The sequence below is a fragment of the Leptodactylus fuscus genome, chromosome 4, assembly GCF_031893055.1.
Source record: "Leptodactylus fuscus isolate aLepFus1 chromosome 4, aLepFus1.hap2, whole genome shotgun sequence".
Classification (NCBI taxonomy): Eukaryota; Metazoa; Chordata; class Amphibia; order Anura; family Leptodactylidae; genus Leptodactylus; species Leptodactylus fuscus.
The window spans coordinates 38,612,815-38,634,157 of record NC_134268.1 but is presented as its reverse complement, the minus strand read 5'-3'; the positions used below and the strand labels follow the sequence as shown (position 1 = coordinate 38,634,157).

Below are 21,343 nucleotides of genomic sequence, written 5' to 3'. Positions count from 1 at the left end.
ACATGCGGTTTTATATACCGCTACAAAGCCAACAGTGCGCTGTTGGCTTTCCTGTTACGTGCCCCGCCTCCGGAGATATCGGTGCCATTACCTATGTCTACCCACTGTCAGAAGGGTGTTCCTGACAGTCTATCTGAGTTGTGAGGAACGCCCTCCTGACTGTACTCGTCCATAGCTCTGTACTGTCAGAGGGGGAATTCCTTACCGCCCAGTAAGGATGATGATGCTGAGCTGTGAAGAACACCCCTCCTAGTACTATTCTATGGATGAGTACTGTCAGGAGGGGCGTTCCTCACAACTTAGCGTCATCGCTGGTCGGTAAGGAACACCTCCTCACAGTACGGGGCTATGGATGAGTACAGTCAGGGGGTGGACACGTTTCTCACAGCCAAGAGAGACTGTCAGGAATGCTCTTCTGACAGTGAGGAGAGATCAGTGCTGTTATAAAGGCACCGATATCTCCAGAATCGGGGGAACATAACAGGAATGCCAAGGGAGAGAGATACAGGTAAAAACTGTTGTAGGAAAAGGCCAATTATTTCTCTTATTTTCAGTATGGTTATGCTTTCTACTGTCAGATGAATGATCCCAGTCTGTCTGCTACAGCCGGCCCCGCCCACCTGACATTAGAGAACCTAATTAGCATAATGGGTGATGAAACTAACAGCACGGAATAAGGAGAAAATTCCAACGGTGCCGGAATCAGTGGAGTGACAGCTATAAAAAGAACTGGAGTTGGTGGAGGTGGTGAGAGGTCCCCTTTAATGATATTTGGCCCATGTAAAAGATGAAAGTGGGAATATCAATATCAAACTGAGTTACTGCAGTTTATCTCCCATTCAAGTAAATGGGACTGGCTTTGACACTATACAGAGCTGTCTGCTTCCTGCTCCGTTCTCTGTGTGTCAGCTGCTGAGAGGTGGGAATGTCGGGTATCACAACCCCAGCAAACTGGAGATAGTGACCTATCTTCTAGGCTAAAAATATACAGTCCTATGAAAAAGTTTGGGCACCCCTATTAATCTTAATCATTTTTAGTTCTAAATATTTTGGTGTTTGCAGCAGCCATTTCAGTTTGATATATCTAATAACTGATGGACACAGTAATATTTCAGGATTGAAATGAGGTTTATTGTACTAACAGAAAATGTGCAATATGCATTAAACCAAAATTTGACTGGTGCAAAAGTATGGGCACCTCAACAGAAAAGTGACATTAATATTTAGTAGATCCTCCTTTTGCAAAGATAACAGCCTCTAGTCGCTTCCTGTAGCTTTTAATCAGTTCCTGGATCCTGGATGAAGGTATTTTGGACAAACAATTCAAGTTCAGTTAAGTTAGATGGTCGCCGAGCATGGACAGCCCGCTTCCAATCATCCCACAGATGTTCAATGATATTCAGGTCTGGGGACTGGGATGGCCATTCCAGAACATTGTAATTGTTCCTCTGCATGAATGCCTGAGGATTTGGAGCGGTGTTTTGGATCATTGTCTTGCTGAAATATCCATCCCCGGCGTAACTTCAACTTCGTCACTGATTCTTGAACATTATTCTCAAGAATCTGCTGATACTGAGTGGAATCCATGCGACTCTCAACTTTAACAAGATTCCCAATGCCGGCATTGGCCACACAGCCCCAAAGCATGATGGAACCTCCACCAAATTTTACAGTGGGTAGCAAGTGTTTTTCTTGGAATGCTGTTTCTTTTTGGACGCCATGCATAACGCCTTTTTTTATAACCAAACAACTCAATCTTTGTTTCCAAAATGAAGTTGGCTTCTCCAAATGTGCTTTTGCATACCTCAGGCAACTCTATTTGTGGCGTACGTGCAGAAACGGCTTCTTTCTCATCACTCTCCCATACAGCTTCTCCTTGTGCAAAGTGCGCTGTATTGCTGACCGATGCACAGTGACACCATCTGCAGCAAGATGATGCTGCAGCTCTTTGGAGGTGGTCTGTGGATTGTCCTTGACTGTTCTCACCATTCTTCTTCTCTGCCTTTCTGATATTTTTCTTGGCCTGCCACTTCTGGGCTTAACAAGAACTGTCCCTGTGGTCTTCCATTTCCTTACTATGTTCCTCACAGTGGAAACTGACAGGTTAAATCTCTGAGACAACTTTTTGTATCCTTCCCCTGAACAACTATGTTGAACAATCTTTGTTTTCAGATCATTTGAGAGCGGGCTGTCCATGTTCGGCGACCATCAAACTTAACTGAACTTGAATTGTTTTGTAGAAAGAAATGGTCCAAAATACCTTTATCCAGGATCCAGGAACTGATTAAAAGCTACAGGAAGCGACTAGAGGCTGTTATCTTTGCAAAAGGAGGATCTACTAAATATTAATGTCACTTTTCTGTTGAGGTGCCCGGCTCTTATGAGTCACTGTATGGCTACCATAATGAAGTTTTCTCCATGCGGTAGTCATGACTTGGCACGCACTGTACCAGCCGGCCCACGTATAAGGATCTTCTCATTACTTTCTTTCTGTCTCTTTTACACTTTGTAGCTTTCACACAAAATGAACGCAGACAAAAGGAGACCGAGCATTGAAATGTATAATTAATGAAAGCAAATCTCATGCATTGTAATGAAGCTTGCATAATACATTCCTGTCTAATTCATTCACAATATCTTACCGCTATGTCATTCCTGTGCTGAAGCTTACATACAAAACAGATCAAATACTATTTCAGGATCCTATAGAAGAGGCAGCATAAAACAGACTCCGGAAACAGGCTGCAGGTCACATTTTCAGAAAGGATATATGAATGGACAACTGCTTCTGGCCATTTCAGGAAGTTGTCTGGAGATATACAGTAGTTCCTTTATGCCATACACTTCTGGTCCTCAATGAGACTGGCTGATTTTGCATGCTATAGGTACCATGTATACATTAGGAGGTATTGGTCTTATAGGGGTATAGACCAGGCAGTTCTCCTTATAAGAATTTCCTATGGTAAATACACTATGTGATCAAAAGTATCCGGACATCTGGCTGAAAATGACTTACAAGTTGGTGGCGCCCTCCATCGGTAATGCTGGATACAATATGGTGTTGGCCCACCCTTAGCCTTGATGACGGCTTCCACTCTCGCAGGCAGACGTTCAGTCAGGTGCTGGAAGGTTTCTTGGGGAATGGCAGCCCATTCTTCACGGAGTGCTGCACTGAGGAGAGGTATAGATGTAGGTCGGTGAGGCCTGGCACCAAGTCAGCGTTCCAAAACATCCCAAAGGTGTTCTATAGGATTCAAGTCAGGACTCTGTGCAGGCCAGTCCATTACAGAGATGTTATTGTGGTGTAACCACTCCGCCACAGGCCGTGCAGTATGAACAGGTGCTCGATCATGTTGTAAGATGCAATCGCCATCCCCGAATTGCTCTTCAACAGTGGGAAGCAAGAAGGTGTTTAAAACATCAATGTAGGCCTGTGCTGTGATAGTGCCACGCAAAACAACAAGGGGTGCAAGCCCCCTCCATGAAAAACACAACCACACCATAACACCTCCACCTCCGAATTTTACTGTTGGCACTACACACGCTGGCAGATGACGTTCACCGGGCATTCGCCATACCCACACCCTGCCATCGGATCGCCACATTGTGTAGCGTGATTTGTCACTCCACACAACGTTTTTCCACTGTTCAATCGTCCAATATTTACGCTCCTTACACCAAGCGAGGCGTCGTTTGGCATTGACCTGTGTGATGTGTGGCATCCAATCACCTGACCACGTTCGAAGTCCGTGAGTTCCGTGGAGCGCCCCATTCTGCTCTCTCACGATGTCTAATGTCTACTGAGGTCGCTGATATGGAGTACCTGGCAGTAGGTGGCAGCACAATGCACCTAATATGAAAAACGTATGTTTTTGGGGGTGTCTGGATACTTTTGATCACATAGTGTATTTCCCATTCCTTATGTAGCCATTCTTGGCTTTGGCTAAAAAAAAACACAGCAAAATCTGCAACAAAAGAAGCTGCATTTCCGCAACGTGGGGCCTTAGCCAAAAAGTTCCTTTTCCGCAATGTGAGGCCACAGCCTAAAGGTTTTGCAGATGTCTTTGACAAATCTGTTAATGCCAGGAATGATATAATCTTATTTTATATCCCTGTGTAAGAAAATTATATTTGCAAAGAAATTTAAAGCTATTGTATGAGATCAGGAAAAAGGTATGCCTGATTTCTAGAAATGGTGTCACCCTTGACAATTGGTTTTGTCCAGTATTACACCTTAGGCTCATTCATTTGAATGTGATACAAAATAGTCCATGGATAACAGTGGCCATATCTGCGGTCTCTTAGATCTTCATACTAGTGGCTGTATTTGTGAGCTCTCCACTCTCTTCTGGTCCTCAGCTATGTCACATGACCTAAGGTGTGGGCAGGAGTCAGTTTCTTCATTCATTCTTATGGGAGTTTTGATGTGAGGGCTGAGTCTAGAATGGAGTGGCTTAGATCAGGTGTGTTGTGGATCCAGTAGGCGGCGCTGCCTCGGCTTCGGGAGTTTTAGCTGACTAGAGAAATGGACCTCCTGTTCACACATAGAACATGTCAATGTGGGTCACGTGACACGGCTGAGGACCAGAATAGAGTAAATAACACACACATACAGTCACTGGCAATAAGATTACCTTCACTACAACATACACCTTTCTAAGGGAAAAATATTAAAAGTTATGTAAATGCAACTTTTAGAGCAGACCCTTGAACTGGATTATACCATAAGTCTCTTAACTAATGTCTATAGACATGGATTGATTAGTCTCCATGGTCTCTAGATCTGAGATACATACTACTGGACCAACTGGGATAGAAAATCATGTCCTCTTGGGCTCCTCTAGGTAGGTAGATATTAGGGGTCTCAGTAGGTAGATAGTAGGGGTCTCAGTAGGTAGATAGTAGGGGTCTCAGTAGGTAGATAATAGGGGTCTGAGTAGGTAGATAGTAGGGGTTTCAGTAGATAGATAGTAGGGGTCTCAGTAGGTAGATAGTAGGGGTCTCAGTAGGGGTCTGGTACGGAGATAGTAGGAGTCTGGTAGGTAGATAGTAGGGGTCTGTTAGGGAGATAGTAGGGGTCTGTTAGGGAGATAGTAAGGGTCTAGTAGGGAGACAGTAGGGGTCTGGTAGGTAGATGGTAGGGGTCTGGTAGGGAGATAGTAGGGGTCTGTTAGGGAGATAGTAAGGGTCTGGTAGGGAGATAATAGGAGTCTGGTAGGTAGATAGAAGGGGTCTCAGTAGGTAGATAGTAGGGGTCTCAGTAGGGGTCTGGTACGGAGATAGTAGGAGCCTGGTAGGTAGATAGTAGGGGTCTGTTAGGGAGATAGTAAGGGTCTGGTAGGGAGATAGTAGGGGTCTGGTAGGTAGATGGTAGGGGTCTGTTAGGGAGATAGTAAGGGTCTGGTAGGGAGATAGTAGGAGTCTGGTAGGTAGATAGTAGGGGTCTCAGTAGGTAGATAGTAGGGGTCTCAGTAGGTAGATAGTAGGGGTCTCAGTAGGGGTCTGGTACGGAGATAGTAGGAGTCTGGTAGGTAGATAGTAGGGGTCTGTTAGGGAGATAGTAAGGGTCTGGTAGGTAGATGGTAGGGGTCTGGTAGGGAGATAGTAGGGGTCTGAGTAGGTAGATAGTAGGGGTCTGAGTAGGTAGATAGTAGGGGTCTCAGTAGGGGTCTGGTAGGGATACAGTAGGGGTCTGAGTGGCAAGTGCAGTGCACCAGGCAGCTGAAGGCCCGCCTCACCACCACATACATAACACTATGTAACAGAGTTTTTGTCCTTGTTCATCAAATGTTATTCCCTAACAGTGAATAGGTTGACATTACAGAAAATACAATTTATTATTAATCAACTTTGTTTTTATGACCAGGGCATCGAAAACAATAAAAATGTCTGATAGTAGTAAAAATAACGACTATATTCATCTGTCTAGCTTCATATACAATAACAAAATGTCATAGAAAAATAATGTGATTGTACATTACTGTAAGTCCTGCATTAGCACCTTGTGGGGCTCCAACAGCGCCTCCCATGTTGCTCTTTCCTAAAGAGAACTCAGTACGTTGTGGCCAGTTCCTCTGGTGGCAATGCGCATTCTTGTTCCTGCTGTCCCATAGGCAAAGGTAGCAGAGATATTTTGTGTTACCACCCTGTAAACACATAAGAAACGCTACTATCTTAAAATCTCCAATAACATCCCAACAATGAGTAGCATATCTCAGCATCTCCAACAATGTCTTGACATTGTTGTAGTCCTCCTTTAAGTGTACAGTTTGAGCCAAAGGAATAGACGGATACTTGTTCCCATTATGTAGCAGTACAGCCTTTAAACTTCTAGATGAGCTATCTATAAAAAGTCACCTCTCTTGTGGGTTAAAGACAATACCAACTGCAAGGAATAAACCAGTGACGTTGTGACAGTAGCACAGACCATCACAATGCCGCTTCCGCTGCTCCGCAACTTGAACACTTTCATCCAGAAGGTTCCACTGCTTCAGTCTAGATGTCAGTAGTTCAGCATTGGACTTTGAGTCCCATATCTTGTATTAAGTCGTTGAGATCCTTTTGATTGGGGTAGTATCTCTCTGTTTCTCCCCTACTGACACTATAGACTGGATAAGTTTCATCTACTTGTTCAAAATCTGATATGCCACTTTCTTCTGATGATGGCTTACTTCTATCAGGAGGTGCAGGTATGGGGAGCTCAGTGCAGTGTGGTACTGGAGCAATTGATGATGGGATATCAGGATACGCCACTGGAGGAACACTCTTGTCACTTCTACGTTTGGAAGGATCGACCATGCAAAAGTAGCAGATGGTTGAGTGGTCGGTAGGCTCTCGCCAAATTCTTGGAATAGCAAACTTCATGGCTCTTCTTTCCCCTCGGAACCATCCCTCAAGTGTTTTTTTTGCAGTGAGGTGCCCACAGTTTGTCCTATATATGTATGGTATGTAAAGGACATATAGGTTTAAACATAGGTTTACGTGGTTATAAATAACATCCCCTATGGCACTTTTGGCTGTGTTCCTCACATCGGCCCCAGTAACTGTCACAGATCCTTCAGCATCCAAAGCTATTTTTTACATAATAGCTGACTGTGAAGCTAAGAGGTTGGCAATTAGACAAATCTCTGCAAAATCTTTAGCAGTGATTAAAAGCAATCATGTATGGTAATGAGGCCTCTCAATATTCCCGGCATTCCTGTCTGGGATATTAGCAGGTGCCGATGACGATTGCAGAGCAATGTGCTGCATCTGTTAAGAAAATCTCATTTATTACAAATATGTTCTGCATTTATTCGGCCGCTAGAACTATCAGATAACTGCAGATTAAGAATGAACAAACCGCTAAAGAATTGTTTCATTTCACTTTCGGTATCTTCAGTGCAAAGATTTGTTTCAGGTTGAACAAGTTTGAATAGAAGTGAAATTGAAATTCTTATATTTCGGGGTCTCTTTGCAGTTTTTCCCGCGGCGCTTTTCCTATAGAGAAACTGTCGGCATTTCCATGGGTATAATTGACATGCTGCGATTTCCAAAAACGCAGTGGTATTGGAAATCCTAGCATGTGTGGATGGGATTCACTAAGCAGGGACTGTATGGAGCGTTTTTTTCTGCGGTGTTTACGCCAGGGGGGGGCCCAACCTCATACTCCCTTTCTCTCACCTCCTCAGAGTCTCCTTTTGGTGTCTTCAGCTCTCTCCAGGTTCATTTCCAGGCTTCTGGGTGATATCGTGTGTTAGGGGTCACCACTGGGGCAGAAGTTTTTCCCAGAACTGAACATACTTTTATATGGCATTAACTGTCTGCAGGAAAGGGGAACCCCTAAGTATTACCTGGCAGCAGCCATAAACCGAGATTTATTACTCAATCACTTTGTGGTCTAACTGGATATGATAGATAGATAGATAGATAGATAGATAGATAGGAGATAGATAGATAGATAGATAGATAGATAGATATGAGATAGATAGATAGATAGATAGATAGATAGATAGATAGATAGATATTTTTTTTTATTTTCTTCATATTTACATTTTCACACCTCTTTTCCCCTGTATAAAGCAACAGCAAAATACTTTTCCTGTTTATCTACAGACAAGGTCCTACAAAGCCTCATGTGCTTTCTATCCCGTGGTCAGGGAAACGATCCAATCGAAGACTCCAGAGGAATAACAGCTTCTCTCCTAACAGTCCGCAGTTTAGCCTTGGTATGTTTCATTAACTTTCTTCTTTTACCAGATTTAGTATTCATGATGTTTACTTTGCTGATATATTAAGAGATCAGTCTCTAATTCTACTAATATTATAAAGGTGAAAGCTTCTGAGTTTGGATGTTTAGATGTTTGTTCCTCAATCACGCAAAAACCGCTCAACCGATTTGCGTGAAATTTTCCACAAACATAGTTCATAGGCAAGATTGATAGGCTACTTTTTGTCACAATCACGGACATACGTTCTTGGCAGGAGGCGCAGAAAACCAGAACTCATAGCAGCAGGTCTGCAATCCCACACACTTCTTAGCATAGCAAGCCACAAACTCCCTATTGCCGCCTCCGGGCTAGCCCCTAACCCCAGGCAATAACATTTACATATACTTTCACACTTCCCTGCTCACGTTAAGGTTACTCCAGCGGCCTACCTCTTCCACGCTCCGGACCCGGCATCTTTGCCAAACACCAGCACAATCGGGATCCGCGACACTGCCCGGCCAGCCACAGCAACTACACTGTATTTGCAAGAGCATGCGCACATTACCGACATACACAACATCTTCCAGGGCGCCACCACTTGGCGGCTGTAGCCTAGGCCGTAGCACTGGAAGTCCTCGGCAGCCCGCAACAGTCCCCGACGCCGCACTCAACTTACTGGTCTTGGTGCTACGGGGTGTGGCTGGGGCCATGGGAGAGAAAGGGGGGCTGGGGGCAACGGGGCAGGAAGGGGCATGAGCGTGAGGAACAAGGGTGGCTGCGGGGAGCCAGGAGCAGCTGGTAGGTAAAGATCCCACGGGGACAGGCAAGGAGCAAATGGGAGAGGGGTGCGCAGGAGTGGATGTGGTGACACACGGCGGATTGCCTGAATATCAGCGGCTCAGGGCCAACTCCAACCCGCAGACGAAGTCGCGGGCAGATGCTAGTAGATAACATAAATCATGTATGTCTATCTATATATCTATCTATTTATCCACACACATACAGTTTACACTTTTGCTAGACTGGTGATTCTATGATGCTAAGATATAAAGCTATTGACTTAGACTAGGACAGTAATATAATAGCACAATGTGACCTGGTAAATAGATGTGATATACAATAGTACTGTATATACATCTCACTTTTATATTTCCACGATTTTTAGTTAGCATTGTCTCTTCTGCACAATTCATGAAGATGCTCAGCTACAGTATTTAAAGAGGTCCTTTCATGGATTTGGGGACATACGGTTTTATATACCGCTGAATTCAACACCCTGTTGGCTTTCCCAATCTGTGTTCCAGCGCTATAGGCGCTGCTGTGGAGAAGGACGTTCCTGACAGACTGACTGTAAAGAGCTACAGTACCGGGACTGATAGCTCTTCACCCGGGGCACAAATTGGAAAGCGCACTGTCGGCTTTCCAACGGTATATAACACTGCATGTGCCCAAATCCATGAAAGGTCCTCTTTAAAGGGGTAGTTCAGTTAGACCAAAGGATATAGGGTAACTTACTGATCAGGGGGGCTCCAACTGCTGGGATCCTCTCCATTCACCAGTTATGAATGGCACGGCAAGAGGGACAGCAATTGTAACTCAATCCATTTCAATGGGATCACTGAATGGGATAGCTGAGTGTGGTGTTTCAGCAATCTCTGGCAGTTGCATTGAAATGAATGGAGGGAGCAATGCTGTCCAGGGTCATAACTTGAGGGGGTGCAGAGGGTGCAGTCGCACCAGGGCCCAGGAGCCTTAAGGGGCCCATAAGCACTGGCATCAGTACTGAGATTGCAGCTTCCATTTGGCCAATAAGCCAAGGAGACCCACAGATTCCCCCTAACCACACTAAGGGGGATTAAACGCCTTAGTATCTGTAACCATCACTATCAAGAATTCACAGTAGGGATGAGGTAGGGGCCCCGGACAAAAGATTGCACTGGGGCCCACAAGATTTTAGTTACACCACTGATGCTGTCCATCCTATTGCTCCCTTCAAAACTGGAGTGCAAAATCCTTGTGATTGTTGGGGGTTACAGTGATCGGACCCCACCAATCAACAAGTCATTCCCTATCTTTTGGTTAAGGGGTAACCAACTCTGACTGGAATACCCTTTTAAATGCAGACCCTCCTAAATCCAGCATCCTGAGTGGTCCAAATATGCTCCTCTACCATATAAAGACGTATACAGGTATACAGAAGGATATAAAGGGCAGGTGATAGTTGAGGGGCAGAAGATTGTAGCTACACCACTGAGTATATGACCTCCAGTACTTCTATATATACCTTAACCATTATTGTGCTGCGGACTGTGCGATAATGGTCAGAATATCGGTTCGGACTCAGATATCCGCTTAATTCTTAGTAATAAGTTTCCTTGGTACCTTTCTGGGACTATGGAGTGATGCTTTGTTATACATGCGGCCCATCGTGTGATAAATATACAGACGTGTACGCGGTCTCACCTCACTAGTGCTATTCCTACATACTGAGATCTGGAGTATTTTACATTCTATTACTTATTTATTCTTCCCGTAGGCTTGCTAGACGAAGACAACCAGTGGATGACCCAGATAAACAGACTTCAGAAACTAATTGACAGACTGGAGAAGAAGGTATTGAAATCCATCGCCGGAGCTTTTCTTCCTGTAAACCGTAGTTCCGTTTTCTTGTTACGAGCAGCTCGCACTCCCCTACTGTTACGGGGCTTTGTAGCGGGTATCACACTGATACTAAAGGGTTTGTATAGGAGGAGATACAGATAGCACAGTGCACAGTGTCAGCCATGGAGATTTCAGTCTATACTCACATCATACGGCTTCTTGGACTATAAACCTATGTCGGCTTACTGTATAATAAGGGACGGCGGTGTAACTGGCACAAAGCGCCAAAGGACACTTAACCTGGTGCCAGTCATCTCTCGGCTATTGCTATATACGTCTTACTTTATGTCCGCTGGTGCTTCATGGTACCCCACAGAACATGGTGTAGCTTCCATTATACAGATAGGTGTGGGTCTCTGCCTCTGTCACACATTTATAGCTGATCCTCTGTCTTTGGTGGGAACATCCTTTTGAGGGTGAGTTCACATGGAGTAAAGTGCCGCGTAATGTGGCACATATATGCCGCGTGAGATTTTGCGGGCCATATACGCTCCCATTGATTTCAATGGGAGCCGGGATCGTATACGCGGCACTATTTTGCGGCCGTGATTTTGCGCAAAATAGCACCGCGTATACGATCCTCACTCCCATTGAAATGAATGGGAGCTTTTACGGAGCGCAATCTGCCGACACGTGTATACGTGCCAGATTGCGCTCCGCTTTCCTCCGTGTGAACTCACGCTAAGTCTGCGATATCCTGCGATGATACTCCATGATCTATGACACCCCTGAATGTTGTGAAATTACATCAATTTTATGAATTTTTCATTAAAAAAGTAATGAAAAAGTCAAAAGTCTTATTTGATAAATCTGAAAAACATCAGGTTTATCAAATGGGTCCTCAGCTAGCCACAGCAAGTCTTCTGAAGTGTAGTAAGTGACTGACACTATGTTCACAGACCGCTAAGACAATGGACACGTACGGAGCCCTATGGACCCTATTGGCTATAATTATATGTTATATATTCATTGCTTTTAACTGCAAGTCATATAGGCTGGACTTTTTTCGTCCAACAATTTAGGTAGACACACGATGCAGATGTGAACATCGCCTTAAAAATGTAAACTGTTATGAAATGTTTGTACTGACAATCTCAAAAAGTTGCAAAACCCAATTCTATCATAACTAATATGAAACCAAAACTATATGGTCCTCCACCAGTCAGTACTAGATTAATGGGTCTAACTAAATAAGGTTTGGCTGGAGAACTGAGGGCCTAGGCACTATTACCTGGGAAATGACTAGCGCTGTTAGGGTATGTTCACACGGCGGAATTTGCATTCTGAGTGAGAACATTACGTGCGGGTAGCCGCCGTGATGGGATGCTGGTGCAGTGCATCAACTTCCCGTTACGGCATTCCACTCCGGATTAGGCCCATTTGAATGGGCCTAATCAGAGGGAGCCTTGCGCCGCAGACGCCGTGGCTGATTCCCCATCAGAATCCGCGGCAAGGGGTGTCATCTTGCTTCTTTTTTCTGCTACTAGCTAGTGAAAAAAAGAAGCGAGTGGCTCCCATTGAAGTCAGCGAATTGTTATTTTTTTTAAAATGTAGATTGTGAGCCCCACATAGGGCTCACAATGTACATGTTTTTCCCTATCAGTATGTCTTGGAGTATGGGATGGAAATCCACGCGAATAAAGGGAGAACAAACTCCTTGCAGATGTTTTTTTGCCTTTGGCAGGATTCAAACCCAGGGCTCTAGTGCTGCAGGGCTAACCACTGAGCCACCATGTGGCCCCCTATTTTGGAAGTGAAATTTGAGGCAGATTCTGGGCCTTAGAAAACAGGAGTTCATGTCGGCCATGTACCAGAATATCTGCTGGCCTGCAAACTGGTTTTCTTTCTCATGGCTTATAACGTGTAATATTATGTATTATGACTCTCTTAATAAGGAAATAGTTGAACAAAGCAAATCATATATTTCCTTATCAAGCTGAGTTACTTCTTACATAGACGTCTATGGAGAAGGGGGTAGAGGAAGCTGCTGGTTGTAGAAAGTCACAGAGGAAACTGGATCCATTACCCATAACAGCCAATCAGATTCCTGCTCTCCTACTTCAAGGGGGCCCACTAAGAGATGGGTTACTATTGGAAACTGCCCCTTGTACCTTGTATACATTATGATAACCACCTCCCTTCCCCCCACCATTATGTTTCTATTACCATTCTGTTACTGGATTTCTGTATTTTGTTGTTTTTCAAGGACCTGAAACTGGAGCCCCTAGAAGAAGAAATCTTAGAAGGAAGCACAAATACAGTAAGTAATTCAATGAATTCTGTTTTCCTGCAGAGTACTTGGCTGCAATCGGTAAAAGCTTCTAAATGTGACATTTTCCACCATCGATAGAAAGTTTTACAACTATGAAAAGATTTTCTTTTCCTTTTCTTTGAAATTTTTCCAAAAGTGCGTTCCTGCTTACCATCGAGAGATTACAAGGAATAGATGAAAGTATTCGCTCCACTGTTCTTAGTGTAGTACATTGTAGGTGGCGCGCAGTGCCGTATATGTGTGGTATGAGTATCAGCGATGCTGAAAATAGAAGGCAAATTAAAGGGCTCATCCAAGTACAAAAATTTTTTAAAAACTTGATTTACCTTTTACGGTTTCTCACCAGCTCCACTTGCCCGGCAGTTTGTTTAAAACAATAGACACCTGACAGATCCCATTATAGTCAGCGGGGGCTGTAGGGCACCATTGGTGGCCACGGTTTTAGTGGTTTGTGTGCTTGTTGTTCTGATCCTCCTCCAATTTCTTTGTTTTTTAACGCGTTGCAACCTATTTGATTTTTTTTTGTTTTTGGAATCAAGCTGACTCTTGTATTTTTACAATATAGAGACCATATATTTGCCTTACGACTGTAGTATGATAACTCTTACTATAATTGAGTGCAGTCTCTATGATGGGAAGGCTTCAGTGACACACAGTCTCTGGCTTCGGAGGTCGCGTCTGGTACATGTAGGTGTCTACTATTGAGGATAGTGCTTGGCTGCAGCCGTCGTGTGCAAAGTTATCTGTGCTGGGAAGTAACAAAGACATTCAGTGCTGTGTCCATAACCCTTCTACTAATTTCCCACCCCATTATTAACCCATTTATGCCGGAGGTTGTATTGTATTTATAGATATTCTGGCTGGAATTCACTCTGCCTAGGCATTGGGGCCTAGGCAGAGCTGACTGTGCATGCGCGGTCGGCGTTGCCCGGCCCGACGCCTGAGCAGAGCCGACTGCGCATGCGAGGGCATGCCCGCGCATGCGCAGTTGGCTCTGCCTAGGCCGGATGCCTAGGCAGAGTGTATTCCGGCTGGAAGACGCCGCGGGGACGCTGCACAGAGAAGACTTCTAAAGGTAAGAGAAGAACCAGCGTTGATTGGCAGAATGTATAGCATTCTGCCAATAAACGCTGGTTCTGCATCGAACCTTAAACTTCGAACAGCTAGTAGTGTTCAATCGAGTACGAGTATTTCGAATACCGTAGTATTCGATTGAACACCTACTCGATCGAACACTACTCGCTCATCTCTAGTTCTAACTTCAACTCCGATTCCTACTCCATTACCCGACTCCTGACCTCCCCATACACATGCACGCAGGGCCGCCATACAGCTTTGCGCGCCGCGGGAAATTTAGCCCCACCCACTGTTATGTTGACTCCGCCCACTCATTAATTTTTCATGTGCCCGCACACTGTATAATTCTCCTACAGTCACCCGTAAATTATATGTCCCCCCTCCGTCTCTCCCCCAGCTTCATATACACCCTTCATCTGCCCCCAGATTCATGTCCCCTCCATCTCTGCCCCCAGATTCATGTCCCCCCATCTCTGCTCCCAGATTCATGTCCCCTCCATCTCTGCCCCCAGGTACATGTCCACTCCATCTCTGCCCCCAGATCCATGTCCCCTCCATTTCTGCCCACAGATTCATGTCCCCCCATCTCTGCCCCCAGATTTATGTCCCCTCCATCTTTGCCCCCAGATTCATGTCCCTCCATCTCTGCCCCCAGATTCATGTCCCTCCATCTCTGCCCCCAGATTCATGTCCTCTCCATCTCTGCCCCCAGATTCATGTCTCCACATCTCTGCCCCCAGATTCATGCCCCCCATCTCTGCCCCCAGATTCATGTCCCCTCCATCTCTGCCCCCAGATTCATGTCCCCTCCATCTCTGCCCCCAGATTCATGTCCCCTCCATCTCTGCCCCCAGATTCATGTCCCCTCCATCTCTGCCCTCAGATTCATGTCCCTCCATCTCTGCCCCCAGTGTCATGCCGTCCTCTCCATCTCTGCCCCCAGATTCATGTCCCTCCATCTCTGCCCCCAGTGTCATGCCGTCCTCTCCTTCATCTGCCCCCAGTTTCACGTTCCACATAATCCACATTACACTTACCTTTTCCTCGTTCCCCCGCTGCTCCCTGCGCGCCTCTCTCTCTTACTGGCGCACAGTTGTAGACGCGATGTAACGTCATCACATCGCGTCTACACTGCCGGGTAGCCGGCGGCAGCGGCGAAGTGAGGAGCTGACACAGGTCAGCTCCTCGCTTCAGCGGCTGAAGCGAGCTGACCTGTGTCAGCTCCTCGCTTCGCCGCTGCCGCCTCTCTCGCTGATACATATGCGGCTGAGCCAGCCGCATATGTGTCAGCGAGAGAGGCCGCAGCGGCGAAGCGAGGAGCTGACACAAGTCAGCTCCTCGCTTCAGCCGCATATGTGTCAGCGAGAGAGGCCGCAGCGGCGAAGCGAGGAGCTGACCTGTGTCAGCTCCTTGCTTCAGCCACGTATGTGTTCAACTCAGATCTGCGTCCTCTGGACGCAGATCTGAGTTGAAACAAACAGGACATACAATGACTGCTGCCAGCGCCAGGGGGCCCGCCCCCCCCCCCCCCTCCATTTTTAAATTTGGCCGGGCCCCTGACGCCAGTAGCAGTAGTACTGGCCTATCGGCGGCCCTGCATGCACGTGTGCTTTTTTCTCAATGGGAAGAGGAGAATAAGCTGCTGTCAGATACCTTAAAAACAAAGGATTGGTTTAAGTATACAAAAGAAGGATTCAACATTATGGATCCCAAATGAACATTGGAATACATACGATATGTTAGGTCCCCCCAAAATCAACATTCATCTCATATGTATGGCCATTGGGCCATGTTTTTGATCATGTTCCTCACAATTAATATGAACGCGGAGTAACATCAAGCCGGTGGACCTCAGTGGGAAGAACGTTGAGAAATCTGTTACTGGGTATTATATGCGGCCTCTTGTACTATAGGGTAACCATATGTGCCTTGTCCACATACATACAGTTGATCAATCTTTGCTGAATGAACTAATCCTCATATTAGAAAACTGGATGCCGTGGCCTTTGTGTGATATAAAAGAAAATTCCGGGGCAGAAGAAGGAAGATACAAACCTGCGGAGGATGGGCAGTCGCGGGGGGAGATCTGTGACCTTTTCAGAACTTGTGTTCGAGCTGTTCTGCTGGGCTTCACCTTTGATGTTTTGTTCCTTAAATGTATTATGTTCAAATGTCAACTTCTATCAACTCCAAATATAAGAATACCATTATATGGAGCCCATGGTTAAAGGGAACGTCTACAAAAGCTGCATACAATATCCCTAAATACATGCAGCGTTACCAACTATCTACATCCACCCCTTAATATCCCTATTTATTTATTTTTTTAAATGTAGATTGTCAGCCCCATATAGAGACAACAATGTACTTTTTTTTTTTTCCTATCAGTATGTCTTTGTAGTATGGGAGGAAATCCACGAAAACACGGGGAGAACATACAAACTCCTTGCAGATGTTGTTCCTGGTGGGATTTGAACCCAGGACTCCAGTGCTGCAAGGCTGCATATCCCTATTTAAAAAGGTTGTGTAGGACTTCGAAAACATGGCTGCTTTGTTCTTCTCGGGAAGAGACATCATGTCTGTTGGTCACATGGCCATACCACATTGTCATCCCATTAAAATGAATAGGATTGAGCTGCAACATGGCCGTGCGACCAATGGACATGATGTCACTTCCTGAGAAGTAAAAAGCAGCCATGTTTTTGTGTCCTACAAAATATTTTTAAGGCTACAAATTAACAGGTTACTTTTGAGGGTGCTCAGAAAATCCCTTTAAAAGATATCAGAGCTCAGTATATCATCCCAGCCCACAGATAGGTTAAGGTCACCGGAATCAAACTCTGTTTTCCCCTCTTGAATAGAGATGAGCGAACAGTAAAATGTTTGAGGTTCGATATTCGTTTCGAGTAGCCCCTCAATATTCGACTACTACTTATAGTCTATGGGGGAAAAATGCTCGTTTCAGGGGTAGGCAACGTTCAATCAAATTATACTTACCAAGTCCACGAGTGAGGGTCGGGCTGGATCCTCCGAGCAGTTTTCTCCTTACAGCGTCCCCGCGGCGTCTTTCGGCTCTTCATTCACTCTGCCAGGCATCGGGCCTAGACAGAGCCGACTGCGCATGTCCGCACTACAAGCAGACATGCGCAGTCGGCTGTGCCCAGGCCCGATGCCTGGCAGAGAGAATGAAGAGCCGGAAGACGCCGCGGGGAAGCTGCACAGAGAAGACTTCTAAGGGTAGGAGAAGAACCAGCGTTGATTGTCCGACTGTATAGCATTCGGCCAATAAACGCTGGTTCTGCATCGAACTTTTACATTCGAACAGCGAGTAGTAGTCGATCGAGTACAAGTATTTCGAATACCGTAGTATTCGATCAAATACCTACTCGATCGAGTACTACTCGCTCATCTCTAGTCTTGAATAGATGTCTCTGTTGCCATTTTTGTCAATCTGCAAATTAGCTTTTTAGAGCACCGGCAATACCCTCATTGCTCCAAAGAATTGCATATTTACAAAAAAAGTGAAATGTTGGTATTGGACGCTCCAATTTACAAGGGGAAGACACTATTGGTTTCAGGTGACCCTACTCTATCTATCTATCTATCTATCTATCTATCTGGGGGTTGATGTGGTCGGTTCTGATGACACTCTCTTTAAGTCTAATGTTCAGTAAAATCCCTATTTTCAATACAAAACTACATTTCGGAAGATTAGAATCCTCTTCCATTTGTTCCGCCCCTGATAGAGATGTCGGTCTCAGAACAATTATCTTCCTCTCTCTCTTTTATTGAATGAACTGAGAAAAAAGATATAAAAATAGTTGTACAAACGTATAAAATGAATGAATCAATGTCCGGCCTTATAATAAGAGATCATTCAGCAGTAATGAGAACATTGTAGAATTTTCATGCTCCAAAGAACTTCCGGCATCAGATGTACATGTGTCAGCGAGGCGGAGAGAAATTCTCCTCCGATCCCTTCCTCTTCTATCTGACTTTGTTCCAACAAACTATGCATGATTAATGGCTGCTCTTTATACGACTGTCACATTATGTCAATCTTCTTCACTTCCTTAGCACATAATGATCGTTCAGCGACAGCTATCTGTGATCGCCGAGGAGCTGGAAGAATTTCGTCTTTCCCTGAAACACTATGTAGAGTCTGTGAACTCTGAGACGGGATGTTTACAGTAAGTATTGTGTGCCAGCATCCAGTCGCAACACTCCGCTCCGGATCAGGCCCAATGAATGGGCCTAGTCGGGAGGAGGGAGTGTCTTCAGGCGGACGTCCGCGGCATCCACCTGAAGAATGAGCAGGTCGCTTCTTTTTTCCAGGAGCCAGAACACACCGCTCGCGGAAAAAAGAAATGAACGGCTCCTATTGATTTCAATGGGAGCGTGTTTTGGGGTCAGGATTTTGAAGTGGAATCCCCTGTGTGAACTCAGCCTCAGACAAAACCAGAATGTCACTAATATACCCACATCACTGATTCCAGTCCCATTCCCGGCAACCAAAATCTCGTCCACCTACATTACAATTATTCACAGTTTTCTGGATATTAGAAAAAGAAAAAAAATGCAAAAATAAAAAATGACAAAATAAAGTCCTACGGTATGTAGCAACAAAAATTTTAAAAAAAATTAGAATTTTGAGCTGAACATAATAAATATTTTGGCTCCCAATAATGCCTGAAGTGGTTATATCAGAGACTGATTTTACAGCATGAAATTGTTATTCTTTTATAAAGAACCATAGATCCCTAAATTTACACTGGACGCCCTCAGAACATAAATTTTCCAAAAAGTAGAGCTAGCACACAATAGGTTAATCTGATTTCTCTATGTTTACTGCCATACAGCAACATATTGTCCTTCTTCAGGAGGGGGAAAGTTTGAAGGGAAAGTGGTTCTCAATGGACATTTGGTGGTATCAGGAGGGCAGTGGCAATGTAGACACTTTACAGAGGAGTCTAACATGACTCCAGAGATCTGTCTCAATCAGAACTAAATATTTTGGCACTTTTTGGTTGGCAAATGTCTTGCTTTTTTTTTTAAATGGACCGTCTTGTCTGATGGATGTGACTGATATTGTACCGGCTATCAGCAGATGAGTCAGAGAAGGTGAGGGGCAGCTAGGGATCCCCACTACGGGGAGTATAATGTAGAAGAAGGACAGCCAGCTTTCTAAGAATCTAGGTGCTCAATATCATGATTTTTACATGAGTACGACAATGAATAATAAAGCGCCGCTTACTGCTCACACTTCTCATGTGCAGCTGGCGCCATCCAGTGTCCATTTCCATCCTAACCCATATACAGTACGTGATTTACAACCCTTCTGTCTGCCAACAGCAGATGTCGGGGTCACACAGACTGAACATTAGTCAAACCTATCTAAGCCTGGGCTGATCACATCACATCCTGTGGACTACATAGATAACTACCACAAAAATACCAAAGCCCACAGGGATTATAAAAATAATACTATACTGCTTTATTAGCAATACATACAAATACATAAATCACTTGGAGGACAAAAACACAGTGCAAAGGTGCCCCCCTCCCCCTCACCACCCCTAAAAGTATCAGACCCCCACAAATTATAATACCTCCCTCAGTGGCCCTCACATGGTATAAAGCCTCCCTATATAATATAATGCCCCTCAGTGGCCCATCACATAATCAAATGCCCCTGCATGTGTCACACTTTATCCTTCCCCCTCAGACATTACACTGTCTCACCTCTCCATGGCCACTCAGACGTTATATTATGTTGCCCTACAGTTGTCCCCACAGTTACATGAACCCCTCCAAATTGCCCCTAAAGTTTAATGCCCCCCTCCAGTTTTGCCCATTAGTTTCATGCAGCCCTCCAGGTTGTCCCACAGTGTAATATTCCTCCTCCAGTTTGCCCCCATAGCTTCATGTCCCTCTTCAGTTGCCCCCACTGTATATGTCGAGCAAAGAAAAAAAAACATTAAGCCCAGAGCCCCACAGGACGGAAACGCCGCAATTTGCCCGTGGCGTTTTACAGTAACTGCTAAGTAGATGGATTCATGCCAATCCCATGCCCACTTTGCATTTTAAAACTGCAGCGCGGACACTGCAATTTCCAAACCAGCACGGTTTTGGAAATCGCAGCATTTCAATTATATCTACGGAAATGCTGGTGGCTTTTGTAACGGTAATTGTAACAGAAAGTCCGCGGAGGAAAACTCTGTGAACTTTTTGTTTAAAGCGCTGCGGGAAGAACCGCGATGCATTCCCACAGGAATTTTCCCATGGGGCCTTAGCCTAATACTCACTTTTCCCTGTTCCAATGTTTTCTTATCTCTCTGGTCTCGGAGTCTTCAGGGAACAACAGGCAGTATGTAAGAAATAGCATCACCTTCTGCTCCCAGAACACCTGGAGCAAAGACAGTGGCCGGAGGGTGATGAGTGAGGACGTGAATGGCTCCATGCTTCACCATTGTCTGCAACTCATTGGCATCCGGAGGACTCTGATGAGTTGGAGTTGGGGCAGCCCAGACCTGCCGCCCAAGACAGCAAATCCAGAAGTGTCCCAAGGGGGCCCAGCAACCATAGGGTCCATTGCAAGTGCACTTGTGGCCCTAAACTAAAGGGACACAGACCCTGGTACAAAAGCTCAGCTTGGGCCCCACATGGGCGCAACGATCAGAAATGTAGGTACAGGAAAAAATATACTGAATAACAGATGCAGTGAATTGTCAGACTTCTATAGTAGAAGTTATTTTGTTTACAAATCAGGAACTTCTTCTAGGCCTCTATGTATGTAGATGTGTCCCGTCAGTGACTTCTTCACACCACATAAGTGTGACAACCCCATGAGACATAACAGCCACATGTGTGTCCGCCAGTCATTGATACCAGTAATGTAGGTGTATCTCAGGACATTACATATTCCTGCCATTCTATATGGATAACGCCAATATAACCTACACAAATGACATGCCCTTGTGGACTAAGACAGAAGTATATTGTCAGCAATGGATAGAATTAAAGGGATTTTAGCATATTAGCATATGTCTAAATAGCATTTAAAAAAGGCCATTCAGGTCCTGCCTCCAGTTCTGTCAAAGACCCCCCAGTTTTTGTGAAAACAGGTAAACAGTGTATGCTCACC

At 45.0% G+C, this 21,343-nt stretch overlaps 1 protein-coding gene and 2 pseudogenes across 1 annotated transcript in view; 2 read left to right on the top strand and 1 right to left on the bottom strand.

Moving 5' to 3' along the window:
* NECAB1 (N-terminal EF-hand calcium binding protein 1) overlaps positions 1-21,343 on the top strand; it is a 115,946-nt gene that overhangs the window by 90,123 nt on the left and 4,480 nt on the right. Inside the window, exons 7-10 of the mRNA XM_075270333.1 lie at positions 8,095-8,207; positions 10,726-10,802; positions 13,057-13,110; positions 18,277-18,389. Of these exons, the coding sequence (XP_075126434.1) occupies positions 8,095-8,207; positions 10,726-10,802; positions 13,057-13,110; positions 18,277-18,389 (357 nt within the window). The remainder of the gene's footprint in view (positions 1-8,094; positions 8,208-10,725; positions 10,803-13,056; positions 13,111-18,276; positions 18,390-21,343) is intronic.
* On the bottom strand, positions 15,356-15,502 carry LOC142201724 (small nucleolar RNA SNORA17; annotated as a pseudogene).
* On the top strand, positions 15,444-15,555 carry LOC142201727 (small nucleolar RNA SNORA17; annotated as a pseudogene).